The sequence below is a fragment of the Brassica rapa genome, chromosome A03 (assembly GCF_000309985.2).
Source record: "Brassica rapa cultivar Chiifu-401-42 chromosome A03, CAAS_Brap_v3.01, whole genome shotgun sequence".
Classification (NCBI taxonomy): domain Eukaryota; kingdom Viridiplantae; phylum Streptophyta; class Magnoliopsida; order Brassicales; family Brassicaceae; genus Brassica; species Brassica rapa.
In genome coordinates, this window is record NC_024797.2 from 13043955 (window position 1) to 13066039 (window position 22085).

Consider the following 22085-nt stretch of genomic DNA (forward strand, 5'->3'; position numbering starts at 1 on the left):
AAGGCAAACGACTTCGCAAATGATTTCCAACAGCAATTATTTCCATAGCCGGGCGATGCTCTAACACCGCAGAGGTCCGTCTGCTGAGGTTCGTCTACAAATCTGTTTCATCTTGTCTTCACGTGTTTGTTTTTACAGAATATTGATGTTTTTATTTTTTTTCTTTAACAGCGCCGTCTACTTATGCAAATGATTTACAATCAATTTAATGAATAAGTTCCAAGAGATTTTTTCTTTCGCACACAGCACCGTGTGGAAGGTGTTGTTTGGGAAGGTTAGTGGAATGGTTATTTACATATTGAATTAGTTGTTAAGTTTTTTTCCGTGGACATGAGTGTTTCTTGATCCTGACTCGCCAACATGACATAGGTTGCTGATTCAATTGAGAAAGGAACAGAACATGAAGATGAGTACATGATCAGTGAAAAGGAGCTTCTCGTCAACAGGTTTAGATTCCTCTATCTCTTTCCATAACACATGCTGTTGCTGCTGCCTGCTATTTCACACATGATGAACTCACTAAGGTGTGGAAAACGATGGTAATCCCATTTTAAGAATTTCGTTGACAGTATACTAGCTTGGAGCCCTTTGCATGCAATGGCTGCAAAACAAGGTTTACCTTAAATCCTTTGATGTTGGTATTAATTAATCATCCACTTGTGATTCTGGATATTGACGTTGTTCTCCTCTCTCCTCTTTCAGGTCTACTCTATCCGTGAAGCTGCAGCAAACAACCTAAAGCGCTTTGCAGAAGAGTTTGGTCCTGAGTGGGCAATGCAACACTTGGTTCCACAGGTTTGTTCTTATTATCATCGGTATTCTTTGGGCTGCATAGATAATGTTCCATCTATTGACCTTTTTTTTTTGTTCTTTCAATGTAAACAGGTATTGGACATGGTCACAAATCCGCACTATCTACATAGGATGATGGTTCTACGAGCAATATCTCTCATGGCTCCTGTGATGGGATCTGAAATTACATGCTCTAAGTTTCTTCCTGTGGTGGCTGAGGCATCAAAAGACAGGTGATAACAATAGAGATGACTTTGCTAACTTCTTCAAGAAAACATCTTAGTTTTGACGTGTCGTGCGTATCTTTGCAGAGTTCCAAACGTCAAGTTCAATGTTGCAAAACTTCTGCAATCTCTCATCCCCATAGTCGACCAATCAGTAAGATGAGAGATTAAACATATAACACAATTGCATCGAATATATAATGCAGGTTGTTGAGCTTTGTTTGTATCAACAAAATTGTAGGTGGTGGAGAAAACAATACTCAGTGTTTGGTGGACCTGAGCGAGGACCCTGATGTTGATGTTCGCTATTTTGCAAACCAAGCGCTTCGTTCCATTGACGATGCTGCAGCTGCACAATCCTAAATATATTTTTTCAAATGTGTTAGTGATATATATATAATCTTTAATCCTTTGTGTTCTTTGTTATTACCTGGTTTGTTTGCGTAAAACACCATTTTCGATTGCTGGCTATGAACTGCATTTATATATTAGTGATATATAATCTTTTAATCCTATTATTTGTGTTGTTGCCTGCTATTTCATTGGTTTGTTAATGTAAACAACTATGAAAATAACAACTAAAGGTAATAATCACTAGATGAGGGTCCTACGTTGTTCAGAAATGTCAAACGTTTAGCTTCACTCAAATATAAATTTAATATGTATTGGGTTAACGTGTATATATTCTGAATAAGTTTTTTTCTAGAATTTCACTAATTACTTGTGTGATGGAGATCAAGAAATATATTCAAAATAATAAATACGATATTCAGGGTTTACAGAAATATCAATTTAATTTAAGCTAGATTGAACTTTGATCATAATTGCTACGTAGCATAATAACAATAAGCATGCAAGAAAAGAAAAAGAATTAAAAAAGCAATCACTTGCCCAGGTCGAGTCTTTTAATAAAAAAAATATATTTACTCTCTGATCGCTTATTCAATTCATTCATTTATTGATTCATGAACAAAAAAAAACTATAGAGAGATTCCTGTCATTACTAATATTTTTTGTTATTTAAATACTTTAAAATACGTTGTTGTTTTACTACAAAAAAAAATACAAAACATATAGATAACAAACTGGAGATATAATACTTTCCAAAATACTATATAGTCGATTAAATGAAAATTACAAAATCCTAATTATATGCTATGCTTAACTCTAAATTTTAGCAACTCCTTCTAACTTTTAAATTATAAGTTCACATAACGATTGTTATGGTACTTTACACCATAAGAATCCTTTACCACAATCAAATAATGGTTCAGTTATTAATATAGTTCAACATCGTATTTAAAAGCTACTTAAAAACACTACTAATAAAAAGAACAGTCAACTCAACAAAAAACATTTACTCGACGTAAGTGGTCCTTAAAACAAACTGATACAACAAGAAAAAAATCCCAACATATATATGACATGGCTACGACCCGTAAACCTCATAGTTTACTAGATATCAACCTTATCTTCACCGATTTTGAAAAAACTAATAGACCTCTAACTGTGGAAGAAAATACGTGCACTGTATGCTTCGAGAATTACAATTATGGAAACAACCTTATCTTTCTTGTGGCCATAGTTTCCATTTTTCATGGCTTCGTAGAAATATAAGTTGTCCATATGTAGAAATAGCCATCTATGATATTCCGATCACTTCGATTTAATATGAGGTTTCCTATGTTTTAATTCCCGTTGATACTTTTTTTTTTTACTTTTGCTAATAATCATAGTTCTAAAATATATTCTTTCTCACAACGTCATACACACATATTAAAATAGATCAAATGCATCCTTTCTACACTACTTCCACTAACCTCTATCAAATTAATCAAACAAATCTTCTTCAACTTATTAGATACCAAGATATACGAACCCGGCGCGTAGCGCCGGAATGCCCCTAGTAAAGTATAAATTGAACATATTGCAATATGTTACATAAGAAATGCTGTTTTCCCACCACACTGTCTTTTTTCCTATAATAGAATATTTGATCGCTTAATAAACGAATTTCAAATAAGTCACTTTGGATTCGTGTTTTCATTTCGAACATGTTGAATTCAGATTAAATAGTTTTTAGTTGAGGTTAATGCCAAAAAGAAAGTTTGTACTCTTTACAAGGCATAACCAAGCCATAAATCTAGTATTGATATTGTGCATTCAAGTTCAATAAAGCAAATTACGGGATTTTGAGTCTTATGTTATAGAGTCGATGATCTTGTGTCAAACATTCTCGACAACACCTGGGAAATGTAAAGATTGGTAAGAGGATTATATCAGCATTGCTTATTTTTGTGAAGCAAAAAAAAAACAATTGATAGGTGGAATATGGCCAACTTCAACCTTTATGCTAACTGATTGTGCAATCTATTTCATTTTTTGAACCAATAAGTCTCAAAAGAAAGTCAAACTTAAGTTGAACAAAAATTCATGTTCTGTGGCAGCATTACAAAACATATGGATTCATCAATACTTAAAGACAACGAAAAAAAGATGTAAACAGATAACTTCTCCACTCTCAACATCTCTATTAGCCCTTTCTACTTCACCAGACAAAAAAGTGACCATCTTCTTCAGACAAAACAAATCTTTCTGTTTCAAGTCCCAAAAATATGTCTGTCCACTGGTTGAGTTTCCAAACTCTTAACAACTTCAATCCACGGTTTTTCTATCACCATGATTGAGTTTTTAGAGAGGTGACCCACAAACAAAACTGGGTGTTTCGAGGGTAAGATTTCAAAGTTCTTTCTCCCTTTACTCTTACCCTCTAACTGATACTCCTCTAACCGACGTTTTCGGTTTGTACCTTTCCCCAATTTCAAGCCCATGTTGACAAGTTTACCTTCTAGACTTTTAGATAGATTGCCGTTTGGTAAATCATTTTCTTCATCTTCTTCTACGGGCTTCCCAAAGTCGATTAAACACTTCGCCCTGTTATGCAAACAAGATATCAAGTTGTTACAGTCACATGCCGATTGACTAAGCTAAATAAATAATGCAACAAGTACCTGGAACTGTAAACTATTACAGACGATGAATTTGGAGAAGGTGAGAATGAGAGTCCAATGACCTCCCCAGGAAACTCCTGGTACCTCTTTGGCAGAACGTTTGTGTGTAGAAGCGACCACTTGCCCAACTGTCTAGCCTCTACATCAAAAGCAAAGACCTGGTTCGAGGAGGTTGAGATCACAAGCGCATTGTTATTCCAAGGATGAAAACCAGCAGCTGTAACAGATGCACCATCAAGCCTTGATATGAACCAGTGTTGCCTGTCAAGTTAAAGCCAACATAAAACTTTCAACTTCAATACCAAAGTCAAAGCAGCATGATTAATCTTTGTAGCATAAATAGAATTAAGCAGCAAAGCTTCACATAGTCCACACCTTTGTGTTTCGAGGTTGAATACATATATGTCTCCAAAGCAATTGATAGCGGCTAGCCATTGATCATCTGAGCTGGTATAAAGTTTTGTTATAGGAGGCTCCATAGGTGGAGATTCACCTTCATGTTCCTCCCGACATGGTGTAAAAGTATATACTAGTTCCATATTACTAACGTCAATAGCCTGCCAACAAAATGTGATTCAGAAGTTAAGAGTATACTCAAACAATACAACTAATTCATTACACAACTCCGGCACGTACATATATCCTTCTATCATGTCCTGCTAATATCAATCGAGAGCAGTCTGAACTGAAAATCATGGAATGCGCAAATGGAAGTGTGGGAAGTCGTCTTCTACTGACACTCCACGGGCTCTTTGCAATTTCATTCTTCTTTAACTCAAACAGACTGAGGCCAATTTGGTCAGAATAAGCAAAGAGTGATCCGGTGTTGGAGATTGCACTGCAGATGATCTTCCTGGAATCTCTACTTTTAACACGAACCAATGGCTTTGTTGAGGCACGTCCACTAGAATCAGTGCTTAGGTTAAGCCTAAGAATATCTAAATCACTAATACCCTGAACCAGGAGGAGAGAAGTCTGATTGAACACCGACTTGTGTACCATTTGAATGGGTACTCTCTGAGGCGCAGGACAAATATCATGTGGTGAGAACTTAGTGAACTCCTGAATTGAATAAGCAAAAAGCTTTGCGTCATCCCCAGCGGAAATAAGCATCGGAACACCCAAATGAGCCCATTTATGGTAAGTGAAGTCAACCGGCTTCCCTTTCTTGCGATGCTTACGTGCACCACTCTTATCTGGCAACGTATCATCCGGAAAGGGATCTGCAGAAAAAAAAATGGGAGTAAGAAAATAATATAATAACAAAAAAAAGACCAACAAGCTTCTAGATATAGTACGCATCCGGAAAAGACTATGACCTTCTCGACTAATTGGCACAGCAACTGTAAGAGCTCTGATGTCATGTGTATGAGCCTTAACATAACCAATATAATCCCATTTCTGAGAGGAAGAAGGCTTCAAATCTTGAGAACTGTTTGTACTACCAGAGAGCTTGTAGAGAATAACCTACAGATACGATGACCAGACAATTAGAACGTTGACACAATTAGAAAAAAAAAAAAATATATATATATATATATATGTATATCAATTTCAGAAAAGCATTCTTCTGTTCATGTACTGGAACTCTTTACAATTGGTCAAAGTATTTGTCAAAAGGTGTGTCAACAAAAGAAATTTACATAAAAGACAGCTGTTCACAATCACCATAATAATCTTATATCAAAGTCAACCATATTCTAAAACTCAAACGTTGTAACAGGAACTGCATTATACTGAGATATAATTCACCTGTCCATCCGAACCAGCAGAAAAGACTCGATTGTGGCTGGGGGCTGCTGCAAGAGAATTAACATCACCTTTGTGATTAGAGTGCGACTCCAAAAGAGTTCCATGTTGACTATCCCAAAACTGGACAGATCCTGTACTATCTCCACTAACAAGAACTGCACACCTAATAAAAGTAAGCATGAGAGAACCAAAGATCAGCTATAAGAAAAAAGAAAACAGACACAATGTTAAAAAGCCAAATAATATAATTTGTACCTCAAAGAAAGAAGAGACCAAACACATATCTCAGAGCTACTTCCCTGTCCTCCGAGACCAACTGTAATTCTGTATACCTCTTGACAGGTGTTAACGTCCCAGCATCTTATCAGTCTACGGCACAGAAGAAACAGTTACTAATTACACCTTTATAATTAAACATGGATATATAAAGAAAATATAATATACTCACCCATCGCTACTACCGGAAAAGATCCTCTGTGCATCAGGACTCCATGTAACACTTAAAGCACGTCCTAAGAAGATAATTTTCCACAAAGCAAAGTAAAATAAAATAAAAAGAGAGGATTGAGATAATAATTATAATAAGGGTGGAGAAGTTCATACCACTGACTCTAGGCAATGATCTATAATATGTTAACTTGTTGAAGTCAGAGATACGGTACAGCCTGACACTGCCATCATCACAAGCAGCTGCAAGAAGCCTATCTGAGTGGTCATGATGAAACTCTTCTTCTGAGTCAGAATCATCTTCACTCTCACTTTCCTCCTTCTCAATCCGATTATCAATGGAGAGTAAGTAAGTTGGGGAAACAGCCATTTGCCAGATTGAGATTCCAATGGAATCTAGCACAACCTGAACAGTAAGGAAAAGAAACATATAACACAAATGTAGGAGAACTGATAAACCTTAAAAAAGATGATAGAAGTTAAGTTAAGAGAGGTTCACTTTCTGCTTTAAGTCGAAGAGGTCCCACTCGGAGATGGAACCATCGATGCTAGAAGAAAAGAGACGACCGGAAGGTAGCCCTTGGGAACCAGCACGGCACCAAGCAAGGGACGAGATTCTTGAATTTGGATCGCCGTGGATGGTCTAAAAATAAGAAAACACACAAATCAACTCACGAATCCAATTCGATTTTAGCTAAAGAGCTAATCGGAAGGAAGAGGACGTACGAGTTGACAGTGCCATCCGACGGCGCCTGGGGAGACGAGCCAGATTTCTAGAGAACCGTCCTCGCGAGCCGCCGCGACTTGAGTGTCGTCGGCGCTGTTTGCTAGGGCTACCACCGGAGATGGCTTCCAATCAACGGAGCTGCAACGGTACTCTAGCATGGCGACCGACTAAGTAGGGCTAGTACACTTGAGAGGAGGCGAAGAAGAAGAAGAAGAAGAAGAAGAAGAAGAAGAAGCATTTAGGTTTGAGGGTTTCACCTAGGGCCTTATGGGGGGGGCCGATTTTTAAAACGGGTTCGGGTTTCCTCCATTTCACCCGACACGACCCGACCCGAGTTTCAATTTACGCAAATAGAAACAAGAGAACATGCCTATTTTAGGCAAATTTTCCGACCAACGTATTCTCCGTGAACTATTTCAATGATTTTTTGAAATATTTTCCATGAGCTTTTTATGTTTCTTTGAAAACAAATTGAAAATTTTCAGTGAATTTTGTTTGTAAGAATTTGTTGTAAATTTAAACAGTTTTTTTACCAGTTTAAAAAACACATATTTCAAAATGTTGATAATTTATAATAAAATTCTCAACAAGTGTAAAAATTAAGTTTTAGTATGTTGAATAATATGAGGAATGATATAAGATGGTATAAGATGGTGCATGATAACATGTTTTGAGGATATAAGATATTGCATGATAATAATGAACGTAAATACTTCTGATAATATATGATGTTATTATGCTGTGATATATGATATATGGCACAACAAAAACGGTTAAATTTCTTGTTTGATTGACTAATATACAATGAGAGCAGATGTTTAGTTGTAGTTCGTGAATTATTGGTTCAATGGAGCTATACATCTGCTGATCTTATTTGATATATTGCACATTTTACATGATATATGCTTGGTATAATGGTATGGTCTAGTAGTATGTACTTTTGTGTTGGTGATCATGTGTAGGATCGCCTTTACTGAACAATTCATAATTGTGCCTTTTTTCATTTTCAGTGAATGCGGGTGCGTTTAAGATTTGAGTGTGATATCTATAACTCATGGGATTAAAAGATTAATTTGTCAGCATGCGACATATACAAAACCAGGGTTTATGATTTGGTATTAGAGTCTAACTATCTTCGAAAAGGGGTGAAACCTACACAAGGGCACAAACTTGAGAAGGTGAGATCAAATTTGGTGGAAGAGCTACATATCAACATAACTCAAAGAACATTATTCGAAAATGGATGTGTACTATCCCCGATTAGGAATATGACGATAGACAAGAAGAGGGGCTATTCAAGAAACTAAGTTAGACTTGTTCCATGGTCAAGGGAGATGCGGTAACAGCCAAGAATACACCAGAATATGGTACGGGCACGTTAATATCCCGTTGATCGACAGGAGATTTGGTTGATCAGATCATAGTTTTATCTAAAATGATTTGCTTTCTTGAACAAAACTTTCTTACAAAAGAATTGTCCACAAAGGAGAAAGAATAAAAGAACTGTAGCCAAACCAAAAGAGACATTAAAATTAAAGGAGATAAAGCTTACATATTGCCAACAGTTAATATAACCATGTCCCTTCCTCTGTGAAGCTGATCTATGTTCAGTGATGTGATACAGATGAAATTGTGTTCTTGTCTTCTACAAAGTTTTCTCTACAAGCACTATTAAGACCCAGTCAATCTCTTCACTGTCATTCAACTTGCTCTCCAATTAGATCTAGACCAACCAGTAAGAAGGATATTCCCTGAAACAAGAGGAAGTAAAAATGGATTCCTTGAGCCGACAAGAGACTTCGAGTTGCTGCAGTTAATAACAGAAACGCTAGCGACAGCTCCTTCATATAGATCCTATTGTGCTTCTTCTTCTTCTTATTGTTCTTCTTTTGAGCTTTCTTCTCAGCCTCTGTTTCTGGTGCTGGTGCAGAGGCGCCTCTCTGATGTTTCATTTTCTTTCCTCCTTCGTTTTCGACTAAAGCAGCCAGATCTCCCTCTGACGACCTCCCTGATTTCTTTGTAACAACCCATTCGTATGCACTTCCCAGCTGAAACAGACCCGAGACCATGGCGTTGAACTTGGTTACAGACATTGTGTTCTCAAAGAGAAGGTAGGGGACAATAAAGGGAAACGATTTCGGGGCGGGAAGGATGTTGAGGAAAGACATTGTGGCAGGTATGTAGCAGACAACCCAAGCAGGAAGCTCAGCCTCAGGGACAAACATAGTCATTGGCAAGATGATACAAAAGAGTGTGAAGGAGTAAAAGGGCAAGATGAGCTTCCTCAAGAGGAAGAAGAGGAATATCAAATTAAATTTCTTGCCTATGCTTATCTGCAAAAAAAAAAAAAAAACACAACTATATCAGACACTAGAGCTACATGTCCTCGTTTTAAGGTTTGTTTGTTGACGGCACCTTTGATTTAATGACAGCAGGCAAACAAAGGCGAAATAGTTGCATAGGTCCTGAATGCCATCGGTGTTGTTGCTTTCTGTAAGCTTCATACGATTCAGGTAACTCGCAAATGCACTGAGAGAGAGAGTATGACATTAGCGCAGGCGTAACCAAATAATAATAATATTTGATAGAATTACCTCAACATCGTTAAGGAAAATGAACTTCCAGCCATGGAGGTGAGCACGAACAGCAATGTCCATATCCTCGACGGTAGTTCTCTCGAGCCAACCACCAGAATCTTCCAAAGCCTTGATCCTCCAGACGCCAGCTGTCCCATTGAACCCAAAGAAATTCAAGAAGACGCTGTTGACTTGCTGCTCAACCTCAAAGTGAAACGCCAAGTTAATGTTCTGCAACCTCGTCAACAAGTTCTCTTCCTTGTTCACGAACGACCATCTCGCCTGCACCAGTCCCAGCTCCTCGTTGTCCTTAAAGTGAGGAATCGTCTTCTTGAGGAAATCAGGTAAAGGCTGAAAATCAGCGTCGAAGATGGCCACGAACTCGTAGTCTTTGACGTAGCTGCAGTTCATTGCAGACTTGAGGTTTCCAGCTTTGTAGCCTTCTCTGTTCACACGGTGACGGTACACGATTCGCGCACCTCCCTTCTGCCATTTGTGAACCTCTTCTTTGATCAAACTCTGCGTGATGGGATCATCGGAATCATCGAGAACTTGAATCAGAATCTTCGTTTTTGGCCAGTCTAAGTTACACACAGCCGCAATCGACTGCTGATAGACCTGTCCACATCAAATAAATAAATAAAAAATCAATTTAAGATTATTCTATTACAAAATTGTTTTCGTGGTTACCTCTTTTTCGTTACACATGGGAATCTGAACAAGAACCATGGGAAGGAAGCATCCATTCTCTCCGGTTTCTAGATCGGAGATTACGGTTTTGGGAACCGGTTTGATTTTATTGAACCGGATCCAGAAACAGCCTAGGCAGAGGATGAGCCGGTCCAGGCTTTGAATAAGGAAGAGGACGATGCAAGCGTTAGCTAGAAACTGAAGCGGAGGAGCAAGGTAGCCAACACGGAGCAGGACCCAGTGAGTGTAAACCCAATCGAAGAAACCATAAGGCAGCTGAAGCTTGGGTGTTTCGAAATGCCATCCTTTGAAATACGCAGCCGTTTCGAAAGCTAGAAGCATTAGCGAAAGCAGAAGAAACACTTTCAAGCACGAATACAAGAACCTCGGTTTCGATTTGGCAATAGCCGTAGTAGAAGAGGACGAGATCCCAGTGTCTGTACGGCCAGCGGCGATACGACGGCGCACGGCGGTTCCGAGAGCGATCAATGCTGAGCCGAGGGAGGTGAGACAGCCTGCGGCACGGTGGGCTTTGAGGAGGAGAACCCACGTGAGCTGTCTCGCGTTCTTGTTGCGAGATTTCTCACGGCGGCCTTCCACGAGAAAATCTTGCTCAGACGGTGATTCGAGCTCCACCATTGACCAGTTGTTAGGGTTTTCCATTTTGACCACCACCGGAGTACCTTTGCGGTTGTTTCCTTTCGCCCACCATTCGAACTTTGGTGCCATTTTAGAGAGAGATATGGGATGTCAAAAGAGCTACAAATCGGATCTCATTGACAGCAATAAGATCAAAGCAGTGACACGTGTATTACTGTGAAGAGAAGAAAAAAAAAACTTATTTCTTTCCTGAAAGACTCGATTCACAGGTTTCAAAGAAAAATGAGGAAGTTTAAAAGACGAGGAGAGAGAGAGACAAGACAAGAAAGTGGTAACAGCTCAACACGTTCTTTTGCAATATTTTAAAAGAATATATTGAGAGAAACCACACACAATGGTCAAATTGTTTAATATTCCCCCAGATCAATTAGCTCTTGGGAAAAAAAGGAAACGGATAATAACGATAGGTTGTGATTAAAAAGCCTGTTTGGACACAAACAACAAAGATACGGAAAGCAGTAGCTGTCTTTTACCAAATTTCTTGGCCTTCTTCTTCCAAAAACACCACTCTTAAATCTCTACACATTATAGAATACGATCTTTGATTATTCCGCGTGTGATACTAACCAGATATAGGAGGATTCACCTCGAGTTAATGATCACACGCGAAAGGAAAAGAAGGATTGGTAAAAACTAAAAATGAAAAATATCGTAATAGTATCGAACAATATCCGCAAAGACACCGTGGGGATGAAGAAAGTAAAAATAGAAAGTAAATGGATTTGAGATTTGGATTTTCTGTTTTTTTTACTGTGATTAAATCTTTAATGAGTGGCGGAGAGAGAAAGAAAAGACCAAGTCTCTTGTTACACCGTTCATTTAGTTGTTTGCCTCCGAATATAGTGCTTTTTTGTTTTTCTTTAAACCTTTTCACCCATTCATTCTTTTGGTCAAATTTATAATTAACGTAATAGATTCGCAAGGGTTTCTTCTCCTTCTCCTTAATTCCTTGTTACTACCTTCTCAATCTAGTTCTTATTAGGCATGGATATAATAACCGATAACCGAACCCAACTCCACTGGAAGTTAACAGCTCAGTTTAGATACAGTTATTGCTAAATAACCGTCAAGTTTTGTCAAGTTTTGTATTGAACAAGTTTGGATATCTGAATCCAATCGGTTTTATCCAAAATCTAAAGTTTTACCCAAAGTTACCCAAATATATATATATATACCTTAACCTAAATCTACATTTCTCATCCTCCATTCATTGTAACTGAACTCGTGTAAACTGTTAACTTTCTGAAATTTATGATTTTACATATATTTTAAAAAGTTAGATAAAAATTACTTCTGAACTTTGTTAAGCGTCAAAAATGTACATATAGAGTCTAAATAAATACGGAGTTGACAAAAAATATGTATGTGGTTCTATTCTAATAAGTTATATTAGTAAATTATAGACTACGGCGATTGTTTTTTTTTTTCTTTTTTTTTTCGGACGATTCCAACGTTAGAGGCCAATTTAACGTGCGTATCACAACTTGGTTGATTTCTACTGCCCACGAAATGTGCATGTGACTTGCCACTAAATCAGGGTTGGTTCTAAACACATACTTAAAAAATACTTGAATGGAATTTCTCAATTTTTTCTAAAACTTCAGGATTTCTTTTCTACTGTTGTTATAACGAAATTTCTTTATATATATATATATATAAGGCTCATATTAAATGAACAAAATGATTGAATATTATTAATTTGAGGAGTTGTATAATTTTAAATTTATTTTTAAAAATTTAAAGTTTATTAGCAACGGTGCGTTGGGCTAATGGTTTAGCGGTTGTAGTCAGTTTCATTGATTCTTTTGTTCAATTTCGGTTGAGAGGATGTGTTTACGCCATGTCTCGATATTACTAACAGATATGTTTGTCCTGGGAGATTAGTCGAGCCTAACGCCCGGATCACTTTCCGTTTTTTCAAAAAAAGTAAACGGTTTATGATTGGTGAATGCAAAGCGGATACACAGAAACAACATCATATAAAAGCATTAAAACGAGATGTCTTTAAAAAAAATTAGGAAGCAAATACGTGTTAGAAACATAGATCCAAATATATATATATATATATATAAAGATGTAAAAATAATTTTATAAAACATATGACTAAAATTATATAATTCAAATAAAATACAAAAATCACTTATTCGTTTTCAGTAGTTTTACATCCTTCAGATGACTTCACATTATAATTGTGAAAATACTAATAGATTAAGTTTATAATAACATATGATCTAATTAATCAAATTAATTAATTTTGACATCTCACAGATAATTCACACACTATATTTCAATACATATACATATATATAAGATCTCTTAAAAAAATATTATGCACAAAGATAATTTATAGTATTATTTTCTAATATTTACATATTGTGTTATTTTCTATTTTAATACTACTAGTTTTTGGTTCAATATAAAGTAAAAAGATAATAACATAGATTTTATATTTTTTACTTATTTTTAACACTGGGTTTTAAAAACAAAAGTGTGATTCCGAAACAGAAACATAAGCTTCAAACATATTTTTAAAAAGTTTTCTATTCTGATTGCAATTTCAAAAAAGAAGTGAATGTCTGATGAAGCTTCCCTTCTACCAAGGTTTTTTTGCTGTTTTAAAATTGATGAATGCTCCTTTATTGTTGAATTTTTTTTTTTTTTGAACTGATTCAAAACTTTCTTGCAAAAGAATTGTCCACAAACGAGAAAGAATAAAAGAACTGTAGCCAAACCAAAAGAGACATTAAAAATTAAAGGAGATAAAGCTTACAAATTCATACAAAATTACGGGTTCTTTGACATGTGGTAGTTAAATATATTATACATATTCATACAAAAATTGGGAGAACTGTTTTTGATATAATGTAACTGTTAAAACAAATAGAAAGAAAAAGTTTGTATCAAACTGATTCGAGAATGTCGGTGTGTAACACATCGTGTATTCAGAAAACAAATTATGTCTAAAAACGTGTAAACATTACAAGTTTTATTGTGCTTCCCATGTTAGCAATATCTTAGTTTATTTATTTATCATTGACTTTAGATTTATCAACTATTTTCTTCTGGGAGATTAATTTTCTTTTGTTCAACCAAACCTTCTTCTAAAAAAACAAACGTAAAGGGAATTTGGAGCATATACCCCCAAATGAACATGATTTAGCTATATTGAAAAGACAAGCTTCTCAACTGTACATCTATCTATATTATTAAAATTGAAGTACATTTCGGTATTGTTTGAAAACATGGATAACAATATAAATCTATATATTATTAAAACTGAAACATTTTGGTATTGTTTAAAAACATAGATAATAATATAAATGAGAATTGCTTGGAAAGGGCAATTGTCAATAATAGCACCTTTTGAAGTTTATGTCTCAAAAATGACACTAGAAGGAGAAAGTCACAAAAATGACATTCATTAAAGGGTAAAATATCCCTAATACCCTTGGATTAAAATTAAATACACAAACAAAAATAAATAAAAATAAATAAAATAAAAATTAAAAAAATAAACTTTTTTTATAGTTTCAGATTATATGTTTTCAGATTCGAAATTTTTATAATTTTTTTTTTGAAATTTTTTATTTTGAATTTTTTTTATTTTTTTTTTCAAATTTTCTTTTTATAATTTAAAAATAATTTTTGTTTTTAAAATTTTTATATTTTATTTTAATATTTATTTTTTATAAAATTTTAAACCCTAATTCCAAACCTCACCCCTTAACTCTAAACCATAAGGTTTGAATTAATTAATAATTAACCCAAGGGGTATAAGTGTATATTAGCTCTTTAATGAAACTTATTTTTGTGACTTTGAGTTTTGAGTGCTACTTTGAGAACAAAAACTTGGTTTAGTGTTATTCTAGTCTTTTTTTCAAAATACTAGAGCAATTTTTTTTACACCACACCTAAAATCTAAATCTTAGAACAATAAACATAAAGTCAAAGTTTTACGGACTATCTGTAGAAACTAGAAATTCACTTTTCTTTATGTTTTCCTTATTTCCACCTTGATTAATCTGGACTTGGTTTGGTTATATTACAACAAAGAAGCACAACTGCTTCGAACACAAACGACAAGATTATTATATAAATGAACCTATAATGCGAACACACAAGAGTAAACCTGTTTCATATATCGACATTCGTAGCCTGTATGGGGAAAAAGATTGATGATCTCTTTAACAAAAAAAAATCTCGCACCTACTTGTCTTTTCTTTCCTCTTTTATAGCTTCATATGAAAGTAACACCTCTTTGAATTTTGCTTCAGCTACATCTGCAAGAATCGATGAGACCAAACACTCAATCCCACACAGTAAGAACAAAGTAGGGTTAAAGATATTAAACTATAATGCTACCTTTGTTATCTTGATTTTGGTCTGGATGAAATTCCATCGCCTTCTCCCTGAACGCTTTCTGAATGTACAACGAATTCGAATCAACGCATAAGATTAAGTGAAGATTACTGCATCATCAGAGTTGTTTCAATGCTTACCTTAATCTCAGCTTCTGTGTATGGAGTTGCCCTGGACCTATAACATAAGAAACCCAAACTAAGTTCAACCGACATGTTCAGAATTGAGTAGTTAGCACACCAAGAACTAAAGATTTAAACAGAGTTGATAACCAAAACTAAGAAGAAACAGAAACAGAACCGAATCAAGAACAAAACCAAAAGTGACTCAAAGAGGACTTTCAACTTTCTCAAAGCCCTAAGGCTCCTAAAGAAACTGATGATCCAAAGATCCTAATCTGTTATCCCTCACACTTATTTACATTACTGCCAGTGACTATCAGTTTCATCGATAAAGTGTGAAGCTAGAACCATGTAGAAATATCATCATGTATGAGCAATTTGTTTCTATAATAGAAAAAAGAAAGAAAGAAAAAACTACCTGCTGAGCCCTAAAACAGAGTAGTGATGCGATAGTGGATAGACTCTAGTACTCTGTTTTGGAGGCTCCTGGTGATTGGTCCTTTGGTTTCGAAAGGTAGACTCAGCTTTCCAGTACCAATCATGTCTCTGATACTGCTGATGGTATTGGTGAGCATTAGGATCATTCTCCTTCCAATTCTCAAAGCCCCCTCTAAATTTGTTCCTCTCCCTGTTGAAAACGCTTTGCATACGCCTAATACGTTCCTGCAAGAGGGAGCTCTTAAAGTGTTATAAATAATCCAAACATTGATGAGTTTCAGTAGGAAAAGGTCGAATTAGACTAACCACTCTCTCAAGCTCTTCCTCATACTCCTCCTGCATCCGTTTGTTGTACCTTCTCCATGCTTCCTCCTGATAAGCTGTTCTGAAAGAACCGCCTCTGGTCCCTTTTCGCGCTGCTGACTGTGCTCTACCTACCTTTAATGACCAAAATTTAACCAAAAAGTTGGGAGCTTGGACAGTCAGGAACATCAATTTTAACAGAAAAAAAAAAGGAAAAATATTGCCAATGCAAAACCAAAAAGGTGATGACTTTTAGCTAATAATGAAAGATATCACAGAGAAAAGGTTGGTCTTAATCACCTGAGTATAGACCCAATCAAAAGTTCTTCGCAGCTGATGAACCTACCAAACAATACAACCATCAGACACGACAAATAGACAAGAGAATTGATGATTACTCACGGCGAAAGTGGTGGCGGTTGCGCCGATTACAGTAAAGGCGAGGATTCCCCAAAGCTTTAAGTCGGCCTTCTGCGGCGGAGGTTTCCACTTACCATCTTTATCGCGTTCAGAATCTTCTCCCCCCATTTTTCAATTTATAGAATCCTTTTTGGGGCTCCTAGCAGCATCCTCAGGGAAAATTCGTTTGCTCCTCCTCTTCCCGTTTGGGAATCAATTCTTCGCTGTTTGCAATCTTTCCAACTCGAAGGATGTTTTGTACAAACAAGACCAAACTCGATGAACCATTTCCAGATTTTGATAGGCGAGACTTTATTGGGCTCTTATTAGGCTTTTACTTCCCCCAAAATGAACATTGTTTCCTTTTTATAACTCAATTTTTTAATCCATGGCTCTGGGCCTACAAGATTTTGACATTTTCAATTTAAAGAACTTTTTTTTAGTAATAAACAATTTTAGTTATGGAGGGCCTTATCGGGATGATTACAATAAGGGTATCAATGTGGAATCAACGTGCGTTCAGTGTTTGATGGCAGTTGAGACAATTTGTCATATGCTAGCTATTCGTCTTCCCCTAGGTAGTTTCTTCGGTGTTCTTAAATATTCTCCATCTAGTGATTCCAAACATCAGAGCTCATAATCACCACCAGTCATATAGTGGTGCTGCCTGGATTTTGAGGGACCACCAAGGTAGAACGGTGTGTCATAGTCATCGATCGATCGAGCTTATGTGGGTGTGAGATCGCAATTGGAAGCTGAGCTGTATGCCTATATTTGGACCATGGAGAGTCTAAGCTCAATGCGGTACCAAGATAGATATCATCTTTGAATCTTAGTAAAGGAGGCTTTGTTGTATCCCTCTCAGTTTTCATGGTTCCATGAGATTATCGACCCGATTTTGCAATTGCTCCCAGCGTTTGGCAGATGGAGTTTAAAGAGAGTTCATGTGCTCAAAAATCGAGTGGCTGATGAAATAGCGAGGAATGTCATGAGGGATGTTCGTCTGTCTTCTTACGTTGTTCATGGGGGTCCTAGTTGGCTCCTTCAGATGTTACAGAATGAAGCTCCTCGCGTCTAAGAATTGTTGGTGTGGCTCCAGCATATGTTCTATCTCCTTCTTCTTAAGGACTCTAGCTGGCGGGAGTCTCTATCTGATTACATTGTGTTTGGTGCCTGGTGGTGCTGTGGAACTGGGAGGGTCCTTCTTCGGCTGCCTCTGGTTTTTTAAGTCCTCTGTTTTTCAAGTTTATTTGTTTTTTCCAGCAAACATTCCTTGTATGGGGTTCGATGGTGTGTCCTCCGTAGGGAATAACTTTCACACCATTGGCTTCGGCGCTTTTGCAATACACAGCGTAAAAAACACATTCTACTTTTGTTCAAAGTATAAATGATAAAATTTGAATTTAACGTTTGAGGTTTGACGTCTATATATAACTAAGTTAAGATCCGCGCGATTGCACGGAATAAACGTTATATATAAAAATAATTTTTATATATTATTATATATTTATGTTCGTTTACATATTATGTATATAATTAAATTAGATTAATCATACAAATCAAACAATACCTCTTGTTTATTTACGATATTTTTTCGGTAAATAAATCAAAAAACCATTTTGTTTATTTTATTTGGTATAAATATTTATTATTAAAAATTAATACTCATATGATAAACACAAAATTTCTAATGTGTGAATTTTTCAATGCAAATTTTAAAATTAAAATATTAAAGGTTTCGATATTTTTTCAATACAAATTTAGAAATTAACATATTTATGTATTTTTAATATACAATATGAATGTCTATTAAATGAGACGCATATTCATACGATTTATGATCATTTCTATCTTGTTATTACAAAACAAAAATAAACCATTTGATCACAAAAAAAATTAAACCATTGATCACAAAATTTAATAATATAAGATTAAACAAAAAATAGCTAAGATACAAAAAATTGTTATCAAATATTTATTATTCACAATCATTATTTGTCATATATACGTTAATCATATTAGGTAATACGTAGCTTTTATTTAAGAAAAGTGCGAAAATTTTCTTTTTATATTATTTATCAATTTAATAGTTAGTTAAAAAAAATATAATATAAGTTAAGATGAACCAACCTATTTTTCTAAGAATTCTAAATTTCATTCTCATTGTGACATGTGGCTACAAAAAAATATTGTAATGTTTCTCAATTAATATACATGGGATATGAAGTTTTGATATTTCAGCATATCTTTTCTAAAAGAGAAATTACATATGATGCTTATTTTTAAGTTTTTTCACCAAAAAAGCTTCCAAGGAGGAAAATGACCAAACAAATTTTAATAATTCTTTTATTAAAGGGTAAATAGACACCCGTAAGATTAACTAATATATATTTAAAGTTTATATTTGAGGGTGGAGTTTAGATTTTTTTTAACTAAATAAATAAATTTTAAAATTTCAAAATAACTTTTTTTAAATAGTTTCAATAATAATATTCCGATTCTAAATAAATTTTTGAAAAACAAATTTTGAAAAATAAATATCGATTCAAAAACATGTTACTAGAAAAATAATTATTTTTATTGATTTAAATAATTATATGTATTTAAATATCAAAAGTAAAATGATATTTTACGTCTTTAGTGAAACCTCTTTGATTATTTTCCTATTTGTGAGCTTTTTTGTTAACAAAAAAATTAGAAGTCTTTCGTAGAAGTCTTTCGTAGAAGTCTTTTCAGCGGAAAAGACTTTTACGAAAGTCTTATACACGAACATATCTGAAAAATAATTTAAAGATCATTCTTAAATCTGGTGAGGTTCATGTCATATAACTTTATAATGAAAGTTATCCACTCAATCTTGACCAAGAATCATGAACTTGAATAACTTTAATAAGCTAATAAATTTTGAAATAAAAAAAGTTGAGATTTTGGATGAAATGAGAGAGGAAGTGAAAGGAATTGGTTTGTGTGTAAGAAATAAGAATAAAAATATGAAGGTGTATATGTTTATTTTAAATGCATTTACAGCTTGAAATTGGTTGTTTATGGTGGTTGGTGTATTGATGATAATGACAATATTGTAAACAAAAGAGGAAAATGAGGATGATTGAATAAAAAAACATTTTCAAAAATGTAATAATATGAACTTATGAGGTGAATATGACAAATGAATTTTTTTTTTTAAATTATGGATTAGTTTTGCATTTGACTTTTTATTTTGAGTCATTTTTGCGAAACCTCCTTTAAAAATTGATAGTTTGTATAACGTGGTGTTTATTTTTTTATTTTAAATCGTATTTAAAATTGCAAAAACATATTATTTGACCTTTTAATAAGCTATCAAAATAATATAAAGAAGTTTAAAAATATATATAATATATAATTTAAATAATAGATGTAAACCTTTGGTATTTTTTTAACTATGGTTAGTGATTTTTGTTACGAAAGAAATTTTTTTTTTTTGATATATGGAACCTATAATAATTTAGCTGAAAGTCGTTTGAGATATCTTGTTTTAGGATTGATTGTAAATTTTGTCGATATGTTTTTCTTTAGAAAAGATTTAGTCGACATATAATGTGTACATTAATAAGGTTAAACGTCATATACGTATAACTATATAATAATCGAATTAGAATGATATGTTATTTAACTCGGTTTGCATTGATTTTATTTTTATTTTTAATAATTTAAAGGTTAAACAGAGTAATACATCTTTTGTCATGTTTTATATTGGAAATACATTATAAAAAGAGTTATTAATTATAACAAATAACAAATTTGGAGAATATCAATTGTAGATTGTTGTATTAAGTTTATAATAAAATAAGTTTTACAAATGAAAAAATAATAATTCACTTTAACAGAATTTCAACAACAACACATTATTAAAAAAAATTAAATGCACATATATGTAATAAAATAAATATGTTATAAAATATAATATTTATACGAAATAATCCCGCGCTTTTAAAACGCGGATCAAAATCTAGTTGTATTTTAAGATATGTAATATTTTCTTGATTTTGAAACAGGAAATAAATGTGTTTAAGTAAAGTGTTAATTTTTATTCTTGATTTGTATATACATTATAAATATACTTTGATTTTGTTAGATACTACATTTTGCTTTTAAAATTATATTTTAATCATTCAAAGTAATTAATATTAGTATATTTATTTATACCGTAAAATACTTTTATATCAATCAAACATTATTCATCACATTTTTTAATGAAATCACTTTAATTCACTTGTTTTACATTACTTTTTAACAAAACCGAACTACTATTTTCTCAAAACCACACTTTTTTATATCAAAACCGCATGAACCCGCAGTTAAACGCAAGCACTTCAATTTGGCAATGCTTATTTTACTAATTCTGCGGTTATCCTTTGGACCCTAAGTTTGAGCGTGATTATTAATCCATGGAAAATAAAATCACTGACCATACGAGTCAGGTCGCATTTGACTATTTCCCAAAACTTTGATAAAACAACACAGTAATACCATCAGGTCCAGATAATTTCTCTGGGTATCATCTAGATATTCTATAATGATTTTTTGGCACAGAAAGTAGATAGCCGCCACCTACAATAATAGTATATATCTATATATATGTCGGCACTATCCTTTATCCTTTATATCATGTTTTGTTTTTTGCTAAACAATTGTTTTTTCTTTATTGGCTATAAATAGTTGTCGTTATTGAGAAGCAAGTACCGCGTCTGAGCAGATGTGAGTGAGACAGGTTAAAGCTAAAAGCCTATCTGGTTGTTGAGGATCGATAAGATTCGACCCACGTACGACTTTTCCTTAAATCTCCTTAGTTTATTATATTATTTTAAAAAGTTTTTATTTTGTTACAAAAGTATATGGTTACTCTATATATAATTCATTTTTGAGATCAGATTCCTTTGCCAGGCTTTTTATTTGGCAAAAAACACCAAACATAAGATTAATTTATTACTTTAAATGCATGAAAACGAACCATACCATACGCGTTTATGCGTTAAGCAAACAAAAAAAACATATTTGTTTTATTGGTGAATACAGTCACCTCTTTCTTGCATTCTAGATGTTGCTGTGATCTGGTTCGTTGAAGCTTTAAAAGTAAAACAAAATAAGAATCTTCTAATATTAAAAAAAACTGAAACATGATTTAGAAATAATATATAAATAATAATATATACATTCTTTTTTCTTTAGCAACATAATATAGAAATTTTTGTAAAATATAGAAATTCAAAAAAAAAAAACTTTTTTTCTGTAAAACTATTCACCAAATTTGCAAAAGGAAGTTAAAGATAATAACAATACATATCCGAATATGGTTATCAAACAAGAAAAACCCAAACGTAAGATAGTTTATTGTTCAAGTGATAAAAATAGTCAATCATTTCCTGATTAGTGCATCTAAAAATAAAAACCAGTTTCCTAACATAAAGTTTTTAAATTACGTTAAATGCACTCCAAAACCATCAACATCATTATTTTTAATGAATCTCTAATGAATAAAAATAAAATAATAGAAAATAAAATTAATTTTTAGTTTGAAAGACTTTGGAAAATGGAAAATTGACACA

The 22085-nt window shown here is 33.9% G+C and overlaps 4 protein-coding genes across 6 annotated transcripts; 1 reads left to right on the forward strand and 3 right to left on the reverse strand.

Annotated features, from left to right (window-relative positions):
- The first annotated feature begins 211 nt into the window (after nucleotides 1-211).
- LOC103858461 (serine/threonine-protein phosphatase 2A 65 kDa regulatory subunit A alpha isoform) lies at nucleotides 212-1534 on the forward strand. Of its 2 annotated transcripts, XM_033288972.1 has the most exons (7): nucleotides 212-274; nucleotides 370-446; nucleotides 570-613; nucleotides 703-795; nucleotides 886-1025; nucleotides 1104-1170; nucleotides 1258-1432. In XM_033288972.1, exons 3-7 carry the CDS (start codon nucleotides 593-595, stop codon nucleotides 1294-1296), a joined length of 360 nt encoding a protein of 119 aa, XP_033144863.1. In that variant the 5' UTR covers nucleotides 212-274; nucleotides 370-446; nucleotides 570-592; the 3' UTR covers nucleotides 1297-1432. The 2 variants fall into 2 exon arrangements, with proteins under 2 accessions (XP_033144863.1, XP_033144862.1); XM_033288971.1 differs by lacking the exons at nucleotides 212-274; nucleotides 370-446 and having other exon boundaries at nucleotides 449-613; nucleotides 1258-1534.
- A 1860-nt stretch (nucleotides 1535-3394) lies between these two features.
- LOC103858462 (WD repeat-containing protein PCN) lies at nucleotides 3395-7111 on the reverse strand. The gene is made up of 11 exons (XM_009135829.3): nucleotides 6953-7111; nucleotides 6726-6869; nucleotides 6383-6632; nucleotides 6228-6291; nucleotides 6035-6148; nucleotides 5780-5942; nucleotides 5347-5494; nucleotides 4664-5250; nucleotides 4403-4584; nucleotides 4028-4288; nucleotides 3395-3950 (listed from the first exon to the last, which is right to left on the reverse strand). The coding sequence occupies exons 1-11, from the start codon at nucleotides 7109-7111 to the stop codon at nucleotides 3617-3619; spliced, it is 2406 nt and encodes an 801-aa protein (XP_009134077.1). The 3' UTR covers nucleotides 3395-3616.
- A 1266-nt stretch (nucleotides 7112-8377) lies between these two features.
- Nucleotides 8378-13566, reverse strand: LOC103858463 (probable xyloglucan glycosyltransferase 12). 2 transcript variants are annotated; one of them, XM_033288970.1, is made up of 5 exons: nucleotides 11353-13566; nucleotides 10220-11033; nucleotides 9548-10147; nucleotides 9369-9482; nucleotides 8378-9286 (listed from the first exon to the last, which is right to left on the reverse strand). In XM_033288970.1, exons 2-5 carry the CDS (start codon nucleotides 10946-10948, stop codon nucleotides 8651-8653), a joined length of 2079 nt encoding a protein of 692 aa, XP_033144861.1. In that variant the 5' UTR covers nucleotides 10949-11033; nucleotides 11353-13566; the 3' UTR covers nucleotides 8378-8650. The 2 variants fall into 2 exon arrangements, with proteins under 2 accessions (XP_033144861.1, XP_009134078.1); XM_009135830.3 differs by having other exon boundaries at nucleotides 10220-13565.
- Nucleotides 13567-14846: 1280 nt separating this feature from the next.
- LOC103858465 lies at nucleotides 14847-16788 on the reverse strand. The gene is made up of 7 exons (XM_009135831.3): nucleotides 16504-16788; nucleotides 16402-16443; nucleotides 16105-16236; nucleotides 15779-16023; nucleotides 15379-15415; nucleotides 15242-15299; nucleotides 14847-15159 (listed from the first exon to the last, which is right to left on the reverse strand). The coding sequence occupies exons 1-7, from the start codon at nucleotides 16627-16629 to the stop codon at nucleotides 15086-15088; spliced, it is 714 nt and encodes a 237-aa protein (XP_009134079.1). The 5' UTR covers nucleotides 16630-16788; the 3' UTR covers nucleotides 14847-15085.
- Nucleotides 16789-22085: the final 5297 nt, after the last annotated feature.